Source organism: Callionymus lyra, chromosome 1 (genome assembly GCF_982586985.1).
Source record: "Callionymus lyra chromosome 1, fCalLyr1.hap1.1, whole genome shotgun sequence".
Classification (NCBI taxonomy): Eukaryota; Metazoa; Chordata; class Actinopteri; order Syngnathiformes; family Callionymidae; genus Callionymus; species Callionymus lyra.
Window position 1 is genome coordinate 34152819 of NC_141818.1, and position 20221 is coordinate 34173039.

Sequence of the window (20221 nt, forward strand, 5' to 3'; positions counted from 1 at the left end):
GTGTCATTATTTTTTAAACCCACTAGATGGCGGTCTCTGCACTATTCTCCTTTTTTCCAATAAAACATCACACCTTTTTGAACTGATGGCGCCACCTACTGACCTCTAAACATCATGACACTGCATCATGAAGCTTCATAATCACTACTTCTACCTCTTTAATAACTTAACAGTCTGTTTAATAGTCGAAGATGAGAAGATACAATAAATCAAAGTCATTAGTATTGATGTTTTTAATTGTTGGATTTTCCATTCCAGTTTGAGTTGATTTAATAAATTACGTTGAGATTAATGTTGGGGTCAGTCCCAGCATGCATTGCAACTCGGTGCACATTGCAGCTTCCTTATGTTTCTCAAAAATAAAAATCAATAAACTTCTATTTTAAATCATTTATTTACCATTTAAGTAATGCGTCTATGCTAATTTAATTACATTCTAATCGCCCATGTAATTGAAGTAAAACAGTAATATGTAAAACATTTATATTTTCAGTATTATGATTTTATTTAGTTTAGTTTTTAGTTTCACTTTTAATTTAAACACTATAAAGAAAAAATAAATAAATTTTACCTTTTGGTCAATTTTGTTTTTATTAACTACTTTTTGATGTAACCAGGAAGATTAAAAAAATAAAAACAACCTAACAATCATCTTGTTTTGTAAAATAAAATAAAATGAATGCTTAAAAAAAAAATAATGGAGAAATCAGGGTTTGTACTTATTATTCTGACACTGAGGAGTCACCCATAGGAAATATGTGTTTGCTCGTCTGTTGTTCAATTTTATCTCTTGAGATCAGTTTGAGATTCTCATATTCATATCATTCTGTGATCATTTGCTTCTGAATAACTTCTCCTAAGAGACCCTTAGGAGCAACACCTAAGCGAAAAAGAGACAAGACACCAGTGAGACAGAGGAGGTTGAATTTATAAAACCATTTGAGCGATACTTGAGAAGAAGGATCAACAGAGGAGATCTCATAATTGTATCTCATTGATCTCAATTATGTCTGATAATCTTTGAATGAGAATTAAAGAGAATAAAATAAGATGAATCTGAGACTTTTATGAGACAAATCTGAGAAGTATGAGCATTAAAAGAGATCGCACATAATCTCATCTGGAACTGGGATTGAACCAACAACCTTTCAGGTTATGGACCAACACTCTCACAATAATAGTCTCACAGTGAGCATTGTGCAACGCACCTGATCCAGGCTGTAGTTGAGAAATACAAGAACAAATTAGGAATGCAATTTAAAAATGTATTATTTTTAGTGATTAGAAATGACTGTAAAAACAATACTTAACATTAAAAAGTTGAAACGGTATAGTATTTTCACAGTAGATTCAAAAAAATTCAATTAATCAATTAATAAACACACTGTACTTCATCTTTGTTTTTTGTTTTTCTATTATTTGAACTTGAATTCCCATCCATACAAATGAGAAACCAGTGAATCAGTCACTAGTGTCATGATAGTGCAAATACCAAGTAAAGTGCAAATGTCAGGTAAATAAATGTGAACCATTCGAACCATGGTTTTGAACTAACTTTTATTTTGAAAATAATAAACAGGCCTGACATTTGTTGACAAAGGCTTTTTTGAGCACATATTGAGAGCTTGCACTCATCTAATTTTCCGTTTTTGCTGATCCCCTAGAAAAGAGAAAACTGTAAGACAATCTAAAAAAACTGAAATAGTGAGCAGTGAGAGACAGTATTTCTCACTGAGATATAAGTCAACTAAGAAATGTGACAAAAATGTGATCTCATCCTCAATTTTGTTTTGCTAGGGGGAGCCAGAAACAGAATTTTCAATGATTTATGGTCATAACATGGACAGCTACGTTTGCTGCCTCCCTTGTTGTCTTAAACAAAAAAGTTTAATGATCTGGATGGACCACATTTAGTTTCCCTGATGGAACTTATTACAGTATCTCAGTTTAGCATGGGGTTTGTTTAAAAGAAAATAAGAATGATCAGTTCGGTGCATTGTAATTTAATGTTTTATCATGGCTTTGATAAAAATGTTTTTGAAATGATAATTGTCTCTGAAAGTACAGGCGAGATTCGACCAGCTCCCATCACCATCAGGAGCTTGAATTGAAATTTGATGAGTTACGGCAAATGACCCCATTGACCTCATTTTATATATTCATGAATCTAACTCTGGGTTTTTGTGACAGGATGAAAGATGACTGCTGCCTAACAAATTGTCCCACTAAAGGCATTAAAGGGCATAAATCCAACCTCCAGAAATGACTCAGCATCTACTGGAAAGTAGTCAGGGTTTGACGAAGCTTCATGAAGCAGTGTCTTGTTTTTAAGAGTTCTTAAAGTGGTGCCCTGAGTTTAAAAATAATGTGATGTTTATGAATTATAGAGCACATAGTTCCATCTAGTGGACTTCGCTTGAAAGTAAAAACAATGCTTCATGAAGCTTCGCTAGTTTTTTGTGACACACTGGATTGATGTTTGGAGCTCAGCATGGATTGCCCTTTAATTAAAAATAATAAAAAGTTCTATGTAATTAATTATAGAATAGATAGTTCCATCTATGGACTCTGAAAATAAAAACAATGCTTCATGAAGCTTCGCTTATTTTTTGTGACACACTGGATTAGTGTTCGGAGCTCAGCAGGAGCTGCACTTTAATTAAAATTAATCAAAGGTTTAAGCAATTATTTAAAGAGTAGATATTTCCATCTATGGACTCTGAAAATAAAAACGATGCTTCATGAACCTTCGTTACATTTTTGAGACACAGTGGATTTGAGTTCAGACCTCAGCAGGTGGTCCGGTTTTAAGCGATGCATCTTAGAGCAGATAGTTCCGTCTAACAGGCTCTGAAAACTAAAAAAAACAGCTTCTCTATTTCATCAGTGAATCACAATTGTTAAGTGCCCCCTGAAAATAGGTAGTTCAGTCACTGTTCTTTATTTCTCTCCCCGATGCGACAGGAAACTAGTTTGAAGAGATCTTCACCTCCCTGTCGCCTATCTCTATGAATAATTGACCAACACGCCGAGGTCAGACCGGAGACGTTTAAAATAAATCACATCCTGCCAACCCTAGGAAAATGTAGGTCACGACAATGATAAGGAGGATTTCAACATGTGGATTTAAAGTTAAAATAAAGATATTTTGAAACAAAACTAAAAAACAAATAGGGCAATGTGTTATGAAACTTCATCAGCAAAATACTATTCAGCAGAAAGATGATTTATATTTATTGTTATACTCAAAAGAGAAGCCATTTTAACATCGTTTTTTTGTAAATCAAAGATCGCCACCCAGTGGTCAGCGTGCAGGGACTGAAGGGAACACTTTTATATCTGCAGAAGAATAAATATTACTGAAGTTGAGAAAATAAACCTTCCTAAAACGAATAACTACTGGAGCAACAACTTGTTTTTGTACCGAGATTGATGAAGATATTTTGAGGAACAATATAAAGATAAGACATAACTTATAAGATAAATACAACTAATAATATCCGATATACATTACGTTTTTATTTTTTGTATATTTTTATTTAAAACTGTGAATACACAACAAAAGACAACTTTGTGTTTCCGCTTATTGTTATTTTTTAAATAATTATTGTTTCTCTTTTTCTTTTAACTAATCCTAATCAATTCAATTATTATTACAAAAAAAAAAAGAAAAAAAAAAAGGAAACGGATATAAAACTATATATTTACCGAAAAACAAGTTCGTGAAAAATGTTTCTTTGGGAGCGTTTTCTTAACAAAAAAAAGGTCTTTGCTGACACTTTGCGGTGATTTGGTGCAATTACAACTGGTATAACTGAAGATACTGTTTTAAAATATATATACATCTTAAGACGTTTCTATTTGTCAGGCTTTTCCTTGATTTTCTGGAAGTCCTGTTGTGTTATCAGTTGTATCTTGATCTTTAAAATATATACTTTATTAAATATTGTTTTGATTGTTTAAGCGCTTTGTGAACCTGGTCTAGAAAAGCGCTATACAAATAAGAATGACTTACTTACTTACTTACTTACTTACTTATATATATTAATTATAAATGTATGTATGAATTTATTCCATCCAAAATCTAAATTTTTCCAACTAGAAACATTTGTTTGATGATGTTTTATTCAACATTTGTTACAACAATGGCACATAAACATTTTTTTATAAATACAACACGCTAGAATATCTTGATTATTGCTTTGAGTTTGTTTGCATCCTAACAGTCGGAGGTAAAAAGGAAATACATGTTTTAATTGAAGTGATATGAACCAGTTTTGATCACTGCGGCGAGCTGAAGTACATCTGCAGAGCAGGGGTGAAGATGAGGACGGTTCCTAAGATTGACACGGTGAGGAAGGCCCACAGGAAAATTCTGTCCAGTACTTGTGCCACAAACTTCCAATCCTGCACCACCTTAAAAAAAAAGAGAAAGAGGGATATACACTGAATACATAAATAATATTAAAAATAATATTAATAAATGTATCTCTTAAATACCTCTTGAATAAAATGCTCCTTTTTGATGTGGCGGCTGATGTAGCGAACAGAACTTGTAGCTTTCTCCAACATGGCGAGCCAGGCCTGGTTCTCATCCTCTTTTCCTCCCAGAGGCCCCCTCTGCTGGCCAGGACCGTGAAGTCCTCTCTTGCCTGCTCCTTTCTTCTGCTTCATCTCCGGGCTGCGCATCTCCATGTCCGGGAAGTGGAATCTTAATAAGAAAATGTTTCAGAAAAAAGCTTTGGTTTTCTATTTGTGTGTACCGGGTACCTGTCGGTGTGGCCCCTCATGCACAGCAGCCGGGGGAGCCTCTGCAGGAACAGGCTCTTTACCCAGGGTGCCATGGGGTGGTAGGTGGCCGAGGAGCGGTGGTGAACGTTGATGACGAACACGGTGACGATGATGGAGAACGTGACGAAGATCATGATGAACAGCAGGTACTCTCCGATCAGCGGGATCACCTGAGACCAAGATGGTTTAGTTGTGGGTAAAATGAAAGCGAAATATTCTTCTTTTAAACTTTTAAATCAAATGAAACATCATCACTCATTGTTCTGACTTTTGGCATGTTGTTGGGAAGATGTAAGCTTTATGTTATGTTATGTACAATTTTATATTTATGTAAATCTATTAAAAGTTAGGGAACCTATTAACAGAAAATACTGTTTTGAGCATCAGTGGGGATTTTATTACAGTTTAAATTGTACTAAGAAGCAAACTAGGGAGATATTTTTTACAACTTTTACTTCTTGCAATAATCAAATTTCCTACTGCCACAACTGACATTTTCTTATCTAAACTTATCACCAACTTCCTGTCAGTGAACTCATTTCTGCAGCTGAATGCGTTCAGTGGATTTCCCCCCCATTTATATGCAAGCTGTACGTAAAAACATCTCATTTTTCGCTCTCACTTGTGCTTGGATGTTCTTAACCAAACAAATATTTTGTGAGTTATTCTCCTCTGAAGCCTGGTGCAGGCAAATCTGGTTTATGTTTGGGTGGTAAGTAAGTTCATAAATAACAGTTATTTGTAAAGCGCCTTTCTAGTCCAGGGTCACAAAGCGCTTGAACAATTAAAAGCAATACACAGTTAAAAATAAATACAGATTTAAAAAACTCTAAAAGGCCAAGACAACATAGACAACATAGAGACAATCATATGAGCTCCAAGATAAGTAGGAAAAAGCCTGCACAAATAAAAGTGTCTGTAAGATGTTTCTTGAAGGAGTCAGTAAACTCCATCAAGTGCAAAGAGAGAGGAAGATCGTTCCAAAGCTTAGGAGCAACACTCTGGAAGGATTTCGATCCTCTGGTCCTGAACCATGTTCAGGAACCATCAGCAGATTCTGATCCACAGACCTCAGAGCCCGAGCTGGGGTGTAAGGCTGGATCAGATCACTGATGTAAGGAGGAGTCTGACCATGAATAGATCTGAAAGTAAGAACCAGAATTTTAAAATGGATCCTGAAAGAAACTGGCAGCCAGTGAAGAGTTTTAAGCATAGGAGAAATGTGAGTTCTTCTACTAGAGCGGGTCAGAATTCTTAATGCAGAGTTTTGTATTAAATGCCGGCGAGACAGCTCCTTCTTGTTTAGACACGAAAATAAACTTTTACAATAGTCCAAACGAGAAGAGAAAACCACATGGATTAAAAACTCTAAATTGTGTTGTGACACCATTTTCCTAAGTGTAGAGATTTTTCTCAGTAGAAGGAAACAGTTTTTGGTCAGTTTTCTGCAGTGTTGTACTGGCGGTCCTACTGTAACAGTTCTGGCTTTTCCATATATAAATATTTTATAAAAGCTTTAAGGAGATAAAATAGTTTTGAAAACATGCATGTCAAAAACATTTAAAGATCCAGCTGGGCGGTTGGTTCAAATTCAAAGTAGATTATTTTACCTAATTCTCCGGGTCAGTGTTTGATAAAGATGGACAGAAGATCATAAAAATCAATTTAGCATTCAAGACTGAAATGACATCATCACAATCAAACATATACTTCTTGGTCAATATGAATTTTGTTTAGTCCACGACCTCAATGGCTAAAGGGTTTCAACACCCCTGTTTTAGGATTTGATCATTTCTGAGTTGGCTAAACGCAGCTATGAAAGTCTGAGAAAGGGGACACCCTGGACAGCCAGCCAGTGGACTATACTTACAATTAAATTCTTCATCATTCACAACATCAGCTTCAGACGATTTAGGAGAACCGCAGATATTTTGAAACGTTTTAAGTTTTCAACGCTGGAATCCTTGACTTGAGAAGAGGATAGTTTGGGTTTATTTGAATCGTAGGTGAGAACTTTGATTTAAAAGTTCCACATTTTAATCTCCTATAACCTTCTGTCGTTCCAATGATGTTTGTGAATCGGTTGCTTGGGAACCGTTCAGGCAGTTTAAGCTGCGGGTGATTTAGATGTGTAATTAAAAACCGTATCCAAATGTTTAATAACCGGTTGAAAGGCGGAGTTAGACAAAAGCACCTTGGAGGACGACGGGATGATTTCCTCTATGACCAGGAGGAACACAGTGAGCGACACCAGTACTGAGGTAGACAGCGAAAGCTTCTCGCCTTCGTCCGACGGCAGATAGAACACCAGGACGGTGAGGAAGGAGAGGCCGAGGCACGGGATGATGAGGAAGAGGGTGTAGAACAAGGGCAGCCTCTTGAGGATGAAGGAGTAGGTGACAAAGGGGTACCAGTAGATACCATCCCTCCTGCTTCCCTTCCCTCCTGTCGCGTTCAGAATCTCCCACTCGCCGTTGTCGAAGAAGTCTTTACGATCCACGTAGTGATCCACTAGAACCAGATCCACCATGTTCCCGTCGTAGGTCCACGACCCGAACTTCATGGAGCAGTTTTGGCGATCGAAAGGGAAGAAGGTGACGTCCATGTTGCAGGAGGACTTGTAGCTGGCAGGTGGCGTCCACGTGATGGTGCCGTCCCAGCGCACGATGGCTTTGGTCATCAGAGAGCCTTCGAACCGTCCGTCGGCACTGAAGCCACGAGTAGCAGGTGGTTAAGAAGAACTTTGATTCCCAACAAACATACCAGTTGCACTCACTTCTCGTAGAGGACGATGTCCGGAAGCCATATTGTCTCTGAAGGCACTCGTATGGAAGTGATTCCTTTGTAGTCGTCAGGGTTCCACTTAAGCTTCACGTCAACCCATTCCTGAAAACAACGTGACATTTAAAACCTTTTAATTTAACTTGTAGTCAGACATCGATAATTATTTCCATTGGAATTCACTACTTTTTCTTTTAACTCTACTTCCAGGGTTTGTTTTGTGTTCCCTTTAGTTACAGGAAGCTACTTACAAACTTAACACTGTCGTCCACTGCCATTTAAATCTCCCCCTCTAACCACTTGGTAGCACAATGGTCCTGGGGTTCCCTCCTTGTGGATTGTACTGTGCTAATGTGCTTTTAAATGTTTCCCCCTTCCGATTTTTTTCGTTTGCCCCTCACACAAAAACACTAAAGGAACAGTAGTTGGCAGTGCAGTCAGCGAGCGTAGCTAACTAGTGATGGTCTGATGAAGCTTCATGAAGCAGTGCCATTATTTTGAGAGTCCACTAGATGGCGGTCTCTGCACTATTTTCTTTTGTTTTCAACACCTGTTCTAATGAAACATAACATAATTTTTACTGACCTCTAAACAACATGACACTGTTTCATGAAGCTTCATCAGCACATCACTACTCCTAACCCTGGAGATGTTAACCTAGTGTGTTTTTAGGAATTCTGAATGTTGGACGTCCTATTCAAGAAGCTTTAAATGTAGGATTTTGGTGAAAGCTACACTATGGCTGTAAATGAGCTGCTTGGCAGATGTCTTCAATCTTCGAGTGCCTAATCATTGTTCATTTTTACCTGCCAGAGCCAGACATTTGTTGTCATCAGCTGGTTCTTCTCATCCTGAAAGAAAGAAAAAAACACTTGGATTTTAATGTCTGTCAGTAAGTACTCATTATGAAAGAAAACAAACTGTTTGAATAAGATAAACAAACACCAGCAGTCAAGTATCTAGTTATTTATTTTGATGATTAAATTCTTCACTTTTTAATAACAACCCTGTTGTATTGATCAAGTGGAATCAAGAGAAGCTCTTATCAACAAGTATTCAGCACAAGTGCCTGACAGAGAAAATAAAGCATAATTCTTTTTCTGCCTAAAATGGCCATGACAATTTTGTCTTCAAAGAATGAACCCTTTTGATTTTTTTTTTGGTTTTCAGTTAAGCAACAATGAACTGTGAGATTATGCTATGGTGTTATAAATAGGCCCTTAAATCTTAAAAAAATGACATGTTATTTTATTTCTACATACATTTTATTTATTGATTCTTAATTCAAAAATTGCAAAACATGTATTATATAAATGTACTCTAGTAGGAACTATGGTTGGGTAAATTATAATAATAATATATTGCATGAAGATGCATTCATTATAAACAATATAATTCAAACAATGATTACTTTTTTTGTTTGATTAAAAAGATTACTTCTGGCTCCCTTCGGTGTCAAAAAAGTGTAAATGCTTTGTTGCACCATTGCCAAACCCTAGTGGTGGTTTGATGAAACTTCATGAAGCAGTGTCATTATTTTCAGAGTCCACTAGATGACGGTGTCTGCACTATTTTTCTTTGTTTTGAAGAACTGTTCTAATGAAAAAACACATCATTTTTTAACTGATGGCGCCACCTACTGACCTCTAAACAACATGATACCAGTTCATGAAGCTACATCGTATAAATAGTGTGTGTGTTTTTATCAATAAAGTACTTCATTTTGATTTAGTTGGGGTAGAAAAATACTCACAAAAGGATAAATGAAAAGAATAAAAAGCAAAAGTTATATTTGCAATACAACTTAAAATAAGTAGACAATAATATGTCAGTTTCCTACTAGGAATAATCAGTCTTCAACCGCTTTCTCATCAGACACTCGGAGCTTGCTGAAGTCTTATGCTCCGTGTGAAATGTCCTCACCACGTCAACCAGCTGCGAGATCTTCAGTCCAAAGTTCACCGTGATTGTGTCGTTCGCGTGCTGTACCGGTCGGACCCACTTCTGGTATCCCAGAAACAAGTTCTTCAAAAGGCTGTCTTCCATCGCTGCGAGCGACACCGAGTCATCCTGATCTGTTTGAAGACAAATTGAACGACATTTTAAAATCTCGAACGTCAAAAGTTGACCTGTATTCAAAGGGGATTGTACTATGCTAATGTGCTATTAAATATTTCCCCCTTCCCATTTTTTTCCATTTGCCCAACATGCAAAAACACTAAAGTAACAGTAGTTGGCACTGCAGTCAGCGAGCGTAGCTAACTAGTGATGGTCTGATGAAGCTTCATGAAGCAGTGTCATCATTTTCAGAGTCCACTAGATGGCGGTCTCTGCACTATTTTCCTTTGTTTTAAACAACTGTTCTAATGAAACATCAATTTTAAACTGAAGGCGCCACCTACTGACCTATAAAAAACCTGACACTGCTTCATGATGCTTCATCACTACTTTTCAGATCCAGAACTTAGGGTGGGGTGCCAACATTTTTGAGGTCGATCGTGGTCCATTTTAAGCCTGAGATTTGGACCAGGGAAAAGTGACCTCAGGGTACTCTCAAGGACAGCACTAATCAAAATCAAACGCACTCTTTATTCGCGTGCTATGATAAAACACATAAGGTGTAAGTCGTGTTGACGTATGATAGTAGGATTGATGGTAACAGCACAAGACAGAACCTCCCATGTTGTCATCGGATACACAAACAGACGCTGTCGGTTCACAATCTGTCACTGGGTCATGGCCAACTGAAGGCACGGGAACTCGCAAGGTTGACAAATGATCATGTGGACGTGATCAACTCAGACAGCACAAATGCCACCGGGACGGGGGAGGACGTGGGGGGAGCTCAGGGCGCTCGCTCGGTGCAGCCGAGCGCGAGACAGGATAGTCGGCGAGAGAGCGATGCTTTCTGCTGAGCAGCACGAAAACCTGTGTGTGTGTGCAGACAGCTGGGAGACATCGGGCTCCTGGGGGACACGGTTATAGAAAACACACCGTGATGTTTTCAATTTGAGCTTCCAGACGTCTGGACGTATCCTCCCTGGTAAACTGCCAAATCATCATTGTTTTACTGTATGGAATTCCAACAGATGTGTTGAAAATATTCAAGGTTTTCACCTCAATATTCTGGGAAGCTTTTATTCTGACCCCACAGGGGTTTACAAATCCTAAATGTAAGAGCAAACGCTAACCCTAGCTTGCTATATATATGGAGATGATGGCACCAACCACTTATACAGTGTAAAATAGAAAGAGTGGACATTAGACTTCACCCTTGGGGTTTAAAAAACATTGTTATCTGGATCAGTGAGGAAATCCTGATGTTGATGAACACATTACAGCAACAGAAACTCAACACAAACAGTGTTAAATACGCGATACGTAAGATTGGAAAGATGGTTTCTGTCTCCCCCCAGTGTCAATAAAATGCAATGTTGTGGAAACTCCGTTTGAGCCGTTGCCAGATACAGCATGTGCATTTTTGTTTTCAGAAGGCTTTTGTTGAGACCTTCCTCCTTATTGATTGTAAAACAAAAAGGATAATAAATAAAAAATAAAAACACAATTAGAAAATCTTGATCAAAGGACCAAAAAAAGAAATACATTTTGTTACCTGGTTCTACGAAGGTTTCATATACCTTAAACTATGCTTTTCTTTTTCACTGTTTTGCAAGAGTCAGATGCTGTCCCAAGAATTGATTAATGGTATTCAAATGATGTTGTTTTTAGAAAACAATCAAATTACACAGCAAAAAAAAATTAAAATTAATTGAATTAAAAAAAAAATACGCAGCTTTCAGCTTAGTGTAGTTATGAGCTTTTTAAATTATTTTTTTCTGATGCATTTACCAGTTTTTATTGTGTTCTGCTATGTAAACTTTGCCATTAGATTAAGGCAATGCTCAAAAAAGGAATCTACGGTCCCATCTTGCATGGTCATTTATGTCTCAGATTCTTGACCCTTTCTTTTCACAATAGCTATTCGACAAATATCACATTTCATCTTTTCATTCCCATTATAAACTACAAAAACTATTTAAAAATGTACAAACTACTTTGGAGAAGACAAAACTAATCTACAGTTTTGTGGCAAACTATCATCCAAGTAGTAATAATGTTTGTGAATTTGCCGTCAGTATTTAAATAAATCTACGTCTAAAAACTCACATTTTATCAACAATTAAAGTCAACTTTTTTTTTACATTGCTTAAAATCTTAAACGACGCATCGGGTTTAGACATGATGCTCTGAAGGTAGAAGACAAAAAGTTGGAATCAGCGAACTCTCCAGCTGTGGGCGATGAGAGCAGACGCAGGAGGATAAGCAATGAGTGAGGCTCACAGCAACTCCCTGAAGTGCGAGGTGAGGTCGGTGCAGAAGTGGGAAGTTAAACTAGGGCAGGCAAGAGAAGACAAACAAATACTGAGGAGGAAGAAAAGTCACGGATTAGTTGCAGCTTGACCTTTTTGTGTCATCCAGAGTTCTCTCCATCACCTCCATGGACTCTTCTATGGTTCTCTTCTTTTCTCTCACTGTATCCTCCCTCACTCTTCTCTCCATCCATCTGTCTAACCCCTTATCCTTCCTCCCAGCTGCTCACAGCAGGAGGCAGTCAACAATCAGTCTGGTTCTGCTCGAGGTTTCTGCCTTCGAAAAGGAAGTTTTTCCTCGCCAACGCCACACTCTACTCTTTATTGAGTTGCTGTGATCTGTTTTTCCTTTCTCCACTATATTATTGCTTCAACTTTAAAGTGTCTTGAGATAACTTTGTTAAGATAAGACCCTTTAAATAAAATTGAGTTGAATTGAATAAGCAAACCTATAAAATGTTAGAGTATATTTTTGGAGTTTGGTGACCTCAGGAATGTGTGGCTGGTCTTTGCAAGATACTCTTATATCCCTTTATTATTAGGAAAAGAAGAGTTTTATCAGTGGACCTCCTTCACTCTACACATCACAATTTCACCAAGTATGAAAAAATTCCTTCATTTTACTGTGCTTTTTAGAAAAAAAAAACATGTAAAATGTTTTTGATTTTACGTTTTCAATATCCTTGTAACCACTTATAGGTTTTGACGCTGACACCCCTAGTTTCTCCTTATTGTCAACTATTTAAGAGGATGTGTAAGGTAAGGTAAGGTAAGGTAAAACAAAACGTAGCGCGAGAACTTTGTCTATTTCTCTGATGTTTCTTTGACTCGTTTTCTTCTCTGTGGCAACCATTTCTGTAACACTTTCTCATATCTGAAACGTAAACACATTTTGATTTGTTATGCTCACGTTCTCAAAAATGAAGGATAAGAAAATATAAAGTAAAGTAATAAAGTAAAGCAAAATATTCTTCAGTTATAATTTTATTTTAAATGATTATACTTTTTTTTAAATCTCATATAAAGGAATTATTTTCTAACATTTTCTTAAATTCTCCCTTAACCCTGGTGTTACCTCAGGGTCAAGGTGACCCGAAAAAAACCCAAAAAAACAATTGTGTTTGCAATATCTCTTTTGTTGTCTTTGGGTCAAGATTAATGACCTTTCAGTAGGGATGGTCTAATGACGCTTCATGAAGCAGTGTCATTATGTTTAGAGTCCACTAGATGGCGGTCTCTGCACTATTTTCCTTCGGGTCACTTTTACACTGAGATAAAACAAGGGTTTAAACATGTTGAGTGTCAACTAATGCCAAAAGTCCTAAAACGAAAACCCTGTAGTCATTTGCCCAGGTCCTCTCTGAAGGAACCACCGTGTTGTAGATTATCCTCGCATGATCTTTCCACTTCTTCTTCTTTCTGTTGCATCATTGCATCACTGCTAATCCACTTATTTTCAAAGACTGGAAATGAGGCTTTGATACACTCATCGATCAGCACAGGAAGAAGGAGGCCTTGCTTCCATTCAAGCACTTCTGAGATATCCAGTTTGCTGAGTGGTTTGAGAGCAGAGGTGAAGGACAACATTGATTTTTTTTTTTTTTACTAGGCTCAAGAGCTTGAGAAGAGTGTTGGCTTCATGTGGCAAAACATAAAAACTGAGAGTTTGTGTTTTTATTTTCGTGCCAGAGATTCTTGTGTCATGAAACCACAGCACATGTTTGGGGACACAGCGGTGGAATCAGCAGCCACCATCTGTGCCCAATAACAGTTTTTTCTGAGTGGCATGAAAATAAAAATGAATAAAAATTCCTCCACACATTTAAAGGCCAAATAACGTGTAGATTTAAGTTTGTCTTAAATAGATGTTGTGACTCTATTGTATCATCAGTATTTGTCTGTTTGTTCAAAATGTGCTTAAGCCACGCCCACTAAAAAAGGTGTTTACATAACCACACCCACTCTGCTGTGATTGGTCAAGCATGAATATTTGTCACTGTGCATCATCAATTCAGGAAGTCTCCACTTCCAAGGGACTCGTTGTATAAACAAAGCGTGGCGTGATTACAGCTGGCTGGAGGAAGAGTGAAGCCTATTGTTACGTCATAATGGACTGCGCTCTCCTAACCTCTCGTTCGCCCAGATTTCCGACAGGGGAGTACTTTATAAAGTAATAATTCAAACATGGTCATGATGAGAGTTACTGCATCTTGAGAGGAAGAATTAAACTTCACTGATACTTTTATTTATTTTTAATATTACATTTCATTTTAAAAGAAGCTTCTTTTTTTTAATTTAACTTAATAAAAAAAACATTAAAATGTACTCAATATTTTATTCTATTCTTTGTATTTTTCTCAGCCAAGAAATTCATTTTTTTAAAAGACATGTCTCTGTATACAAAACCACCTTTAAACATTTTTTTTTTTTTAATATTGCCAATGGCTCAATCGTTGTTTTTTTTCCCTTTTTTTAAAAAACATCTTCAGGGGTCCTGAAGCAAGATTGCTAACTCTGTTATAGGTGAAACTGACATTAGAGGTAAGGGGAGCTGCTTGGCAGAGGTCTGTGCTCCTATGAGTGATTACATTTGATCAATCTCAGTACTTAGTGAATTCTTATTTTTTGCATACTTGAAATCTAGCTTCATTTTGTGGGGGTGGGGGGGGGTAAAACAAGGTATAGTCTCCGCTACTTAAGTATAAAATGATGTACTGATCAAAGACAGCATGTTTTTCTTAATTTATTTGCAAATATTAGACGAATTTCTTATTTTATTTTATTTTTTAAGCTGTGATTGTATTGCCTCCTATAGAATGAACCGTGTTCTATTTTACTGCTCAGCCATGTCACGTTAACACGCTTCAAAACACCAAATTCGAATGATTCTATCGCTTTTTTTTCTACGACAAGATCCTCTTTTTTGGACTCATTTTTGATAAAAGTAAACAAAAAAAAAAAACGAACTTCAATTGAGTAGCAGCGAGAGGAGGAGAGAGAAAAACACGGTCCATTTTTTCTTTAGTTGCAACATTTATTTGACTCACGACGTCGCATTCCTTACCCTGCATGGACCTGGTCCCGAACCACAGGGAGAAGAACCACAGCAGCGTCCCCGCCAACTTCATGGTTCCGTCGACGGATCAGAGCCGGGACTGGATCATCCTCGCGGGTCGAACCGCCGCAGCTCCGGCAGCATCACTCGGTGTCAGAACCAGCATCGGCGGATCCTTCTCGTCCTCTCTCTCCTCCTCCTCCTCCCCCTCTTTTGTTCCGTCTGTTTCCTGCAGCTCCGCGCGCCCGTGTCCCGTCTCGGTGATGGATGGATGGATGTTGGTGGAGGAGAATGACGAGGAGGGGGGAGGAAGAAGAAGGGTGAGATGAGGGGGGGAGGAAATATGGAACGTTGACTGCAGGATGGTGGGAGGTGGATTTTTAAGTGGATTCTTAATTCAACTTGGGGTGTTTAATCATTATTTAATGGTTACAACTCAAGATCAAACATTGTGCTCGAGATATAGATTGTATGTGTCAAATATGGGTCGCAAAAGTCGTATTAACTTATCAGAAATCGACAAGTGAATATGAGAAGTTAAAAGTCGGTCAAAAACTTCAAATTGTACAGATGAAAATAAACATCTACTAAGGTAGGTAAGTAATTCATTTATATTTATAGAGCGCTTTTTCCAGACCAGGGTCACAAAGCGCTTAAACAATGTTAGATTGGAAATTATTACACACTATACGTATGCGCCAAACTTAAATTAATGCTAAAAGATAATCACAATATAAAGTATAGGTTACTGGCTTCATCTAGGAGCTTGGACGTTTGAATACACATTCACAGTCAACATTTCACTCCAGACTGACACACTGTTTTCGGGGCAAGCTTGGAACAGACGTAGTCAACGACAACGGTTATTCAAACATGTTTTTCTGCCCTTTTCACACCTTGGGTCGTGGATCAAAAGAACGAAGCAGGGACACACCCGTGTCATTTGCATGATTGGAAAAGGAAGCAAAGTGGGAGGAACTATCCACAAGAGATCGTGACACAGTGAGTTTCAGGGAACCAATAGGGCGATAGGGGGAGGACCTCTCGGCCCGCAAATTTGCCTTAAATATAGCGATATTTCTATCATTCTGGACCGTCTTTCCCGGAGCTATTGACCTGTAAAGCTGCCAGCAAAGAGCGTGTCCGATCGACCGTAAAAGTTTGTATCTTTGTTTGACTTGAAGCGGCGAATAAAGGTGCACCCAACGATCCGTTACACTCTGCATTTGAACTTTTTTCTCCATAAAGCAAAGACCCGGACGTGACGTCGTGTTGGAGCGACGGAAACGGACTCAGTTTCAACCGTTTTAACAATCAAAATAATACTCAATTAACCCCTTAACGCCGATTGTCGCGAATTCGCGACATACCGCTTCCATTAAGAATGCGCCAGAGATCGTGCGCGAGTTTCCCTAATGTTGGTTCATGCCTCTTCGATAGGAACCTAGGAACGTTTTGCAATCACTAGTTTCTCGTAGGACCAATAACATTTAAAACCACGTCCGGTTTACGATCGTGTTTTCTTCCTGGTGTTGCGCAACCCATTCAAAGTTGGAAGCGCGAAAGGATCGTCTTGTTTGAGGTAAGTTACCGTAAAAAAAAAAAAAATACACGTCTGCTTATTGTTTGTCTGTGGAACTAGGAAAAGTAAAATAAAGTAGTTTTGAACATAATTTTTGAAGATATTTCAAGTTTTCGGTTTGTCGCGAATTCGCGACATTCGTCCATAAGGGCTAAATTAATCAGTATGGCCAGATGCGCAATGGCGCAGTACACACTAATATATTCAGATGGATTTTAGCCGTCACACGCTTTCTATAGCAAAAGCAATTCTTGTAACAATCTGTAATCATGTAGCATGTTTTATGAATTCAATTTTTGACGTTTATTTTTCCTCAGGAATGTTTTATGGTAAGAGAACTCCTGTAGAAACCAGAGTTCTACCCGCTGAGAGTGAGGACACCTGTCTCAGTTAGAGTGGAGAGGTTGATGAGGAACACACACCTGCACAAGGTGGTGAAAATAGCAGTAATAATGCTATGATATTGTATTGTACAGACTTTCAGCTTTTGTGTTGTAAGCCACATATTTGAGGACGTCGCTTTAAGAGCAGGTTGTGTAAAGTTCTACCTAACTTAACCTAAATAGAATAGTCTGCACTTTTCAATGGTGTTTTTTTTTTTAAAACACCAGGTGACAGCAGTGAGGAAAGCTTCACTGCTGAAGAGGATGATGAGCTTCCTAGTGTAGCTACTCCTGAACAAAAATACAGAGTAGAGTGGGAAGAAATAAAACATTACATCCATTTCAATGACAACATGGCACCAAACAATGACAGACTTTTCAAAATAAGGTCACTGATTGATGCCCTTCTTCCCAAATTTCAGGCTCTTCTACAAAAGCAAATGCTCTGTGTTGGCGAGCAAATGGTTCCTTTCAAAGGAAAATCAAGTTTAAAACAATATGTCCCCAAGAAGACACATAAATGAGGATATAAAATATTTGTGCTTTGTGACACAAAAGGGCTGGTGCATTCCTTTGATGTCTTTGAAAGGAAAACTGACCCTGTGTTCAAGTGTTCTAAGTGCAATGTTCACTTGTGCCTGAACAAAAATAACAATTGCTTCAGGGAGTTTCATGAGTAAGGCACCCCACAATTGAAACAGCTCAGTTATCGTTGTTATAGAAGTTGTTGTTATAGTATTAGTTGTTGTCGTTGTTGTTGTTGAATATTCAGGTACTGCATATCTTGGTGTTAGCTTTTACTCAGTGCACCTGCACACCTGGGGATTCCTCGCACCAGAGAACACACAGTGGGACCAGAAACGAGCAGCTTATTAGTGACACGTCTGCAGCACGTCAGGTGACGCTTCTGAGGAAGACTTGAGTCACTTTTTTTGTTATTGTTGTTTTCTTACCACTGTAATGTATATGTTGGCATTAACAAATAAAATTTCATGCTTAAGATGGGAAATGTGTTTTTATTATTTTTTGGTCCTCTAATGCCTGTTGTCACTAATTTGCGACATACCCAATTTTACAATAATTTTATGTTCTACAGTAAAAAATGTTATCTTCACTTAATTTAGTCTCTGCTTGAAAGCAAAAACACACATAATTATTTTTTTTGAACAATTGCAAATAAATTCAGGCGTCAAGGGGTTAAACTAATACTTTAAAGATCAAGATAATACCGAGAACAACACAGGAGTCTCAGAAAATCAAGGAAAAGCCTGAACCAATAAAAATGTCTTAAGATGTTTCTTGAAGGAGTCAGTAGATCCATCAAACACAGAGAGAGAGGAAAATCGTTCCAATGTGGTGAAGGTGCAAATACCTGATGGGAAATTATTGTGGGCAAAACACAGCTTAAGGCCTTGGCTCGTGCAAGTCATCTTATATAATATCATACTGTATCTGCTGATGTCACTTCAAAGAAAGTGTCTTGAAAATACCAAGAACATCTAAAGAGTGTTTTGTATAATGTTAGGGTGGGCATAAATTATAATAGTTCTAGGGGCTTTTAAAATAAACTAAACTGAACTGAATAAAAACCCAAAACATCAAGTACATCACCAAACACTTGATTACACTATTTTTTTTAAATAATTTATTAGCTGCTATTTTTTTTCAATATTCCAGAAAACAGTTTGCAGCTAAATGTGGACAAAACTGAAACTCTAGTTATTGCTCCTGGTGATAAGGTTCCAGGGTTGAGTCAGTACTTGAGTGACTAAGGTGAGTCTTTCAAACTGAGCCTGAGAAACCTGGGTGTTGTATTTGACAAAGACATGTATCTTGTTCAACACTGTAGAAAACTGACCACAAATTGTTTCCTTCAACTGAGAAAAATCTCTTAATTTAGGAACGTGGATGTCACAACATGATCTGGATCTTATAATCCATGAGTTTGTGTCTTCTCGTTTAGACTATTGCGACAGTTTATTTTCGTGTCCAAACAAGAAGGATCTGTCTCGCCTGCAGTTCATACAAAACTCTGCAGCAAGAATTCTAACCAGCTCTAGAATAACTCACATTTCCCCGATCCTTAAAACTCTTCACTGGCCAGTCCCTTTCAGGATCAATTTAAAAATTCTGGTTCTTACTTTCAGAGCAATTTAATTGAAGTGAAAAAAAATAAATCAATCCTTTTCAGTATTTAAAATAAAGTTATAACGCCTCAAGAGTTCACTTAAATGGGAAATAGAATGATGGACTCATATACTTGTGAAAATCTTCTGCCTATATTTATTTCTACATTGTCGCCAAGAGAAGGCTAATTTGAGGGCCAGAACAAGAACATTAACATTTCATTCCACTATCAAGTGAACTTTAAGAAACTACTAAACTAAAAATAACCTGCGACATATGGATTTCGTTTGTGGTTACTTTTGAATACTTGATCTTTCTCTGTGTCAGAGCAAACACAATCCTAGTAATGTTTGTTTTTAGCAACATCCTACCAGCAAATCCACAACACTTCAGTTTTCAACACTGTCTGCACTTATTCAGTAACAAAAGTATAAAAAAGAAATGCCAAATTATTTTATACCATCAGCATCAAAAAAGGTTAAAATTCTGAGACTTGTAAATCAAATACCTTGTTATATATTTCGCTTGCAGACGCCCTCTTGTTTCATATAATCTAAACGGAAATCTAAACGCTTTTACCACAGGAAGCAGCAGCGCTCACAACATTTTCTGGAGCACACTTTTTGCTATTAAAGGAGGATGGTGTGTGACAGAGCAAAGGAAGGAGAGACATTACCATAAAATGTCATTTCAATAACAAATAACCAGACGATTCAATTGCCTTTTGGCTCGACCAATATTTTGAAGACTCTCTGTTGAGAAAAAGCTACAGTATGTAGTGTTTTTGTCGATAAAAAAAAGATCATCACATCATTTATGCAACATTGATTTTAAAGACAACACAAAAATGGCCAAAATTCACACTCAAACCACACAAAAAACAAGTGATGGTCTGATGAAGCTTCATGAAACAGCGTCATTATTCTCAGAGTCCACTAGATGGCGGTCTCTGCAGTATTTCCTTGGTTTTGAACAACTGTTCTAATGAAACATCATTTTTAAACTGATGGCGCCACCTACTGACATCTAAACAACATGACACAGCTTTATGAAGCTTTACAAGCACATCACTACGAAAATCCATAGAAAAGCAACAAAGATATAAATAAATTTTGAATCAAAAAAATACTTT

At 37.5% G+C, this 20221-nt stretch overlaps 1 protein-coding gene across 1 annotated transcript; it reads right to left on the reverse strand.

Annotated features, from left to right (window-relative positions):
• Positions 1–4141: 4141 nt before the first annotated feature.
• Positions 4142–19584, reverse strand: LOC148089172 (neuronal acetylcholine receptor subunit non-alpha-3-like). Its single transcript, XM_087803910.1, has 8 exons — positions 15007–19584; positions 9496–9647; positions 8379–8423; positions 7568–7677; positions 6986–7499; positions 4771–4961; positions 4501–4711; positions 4142–4416 (listed from the first exon to the last, which is right to left on the reverse strand). Exons 1-8 carry the CDS (start codon positions 15068–15070, stop codon positions 4282–4284), a joined length of 1422 nt encoding a protein of 473 aa, XP_087660036.1. The 5' UTR covers positions 15071–19584; the 3' UTR covers positions 4142–4281.
• Positions 19585–20221: the final 637 nt, after the last annotated feature.

Excerpts from the sequence above, each read along its gene's own strand:
- LOC148089172 (XM_087803910.1), bottom strand. The coding sequence starts at position 15,070 with ATGAAGTTGGCGGGGACGCTGCTGTGGTTCTTCTCCCTGTGGTTCGGG. Across the intron at positions 4,712-4,770 it reads ATGAGGGGCCACACCGACAG|ATTCCACTTCCCGGACATGG; the intron begins GTACCCGGTACA and ends TTTCTTATTAAG. Across the intron at positions 4,417-4,500 it reads AGGAGCATTTTATTCAAGAG|GTGGTGCAGGATTGGAAGTT; the intron begins GTATTTAAGAGA and ends TTTTTTTTTAAG.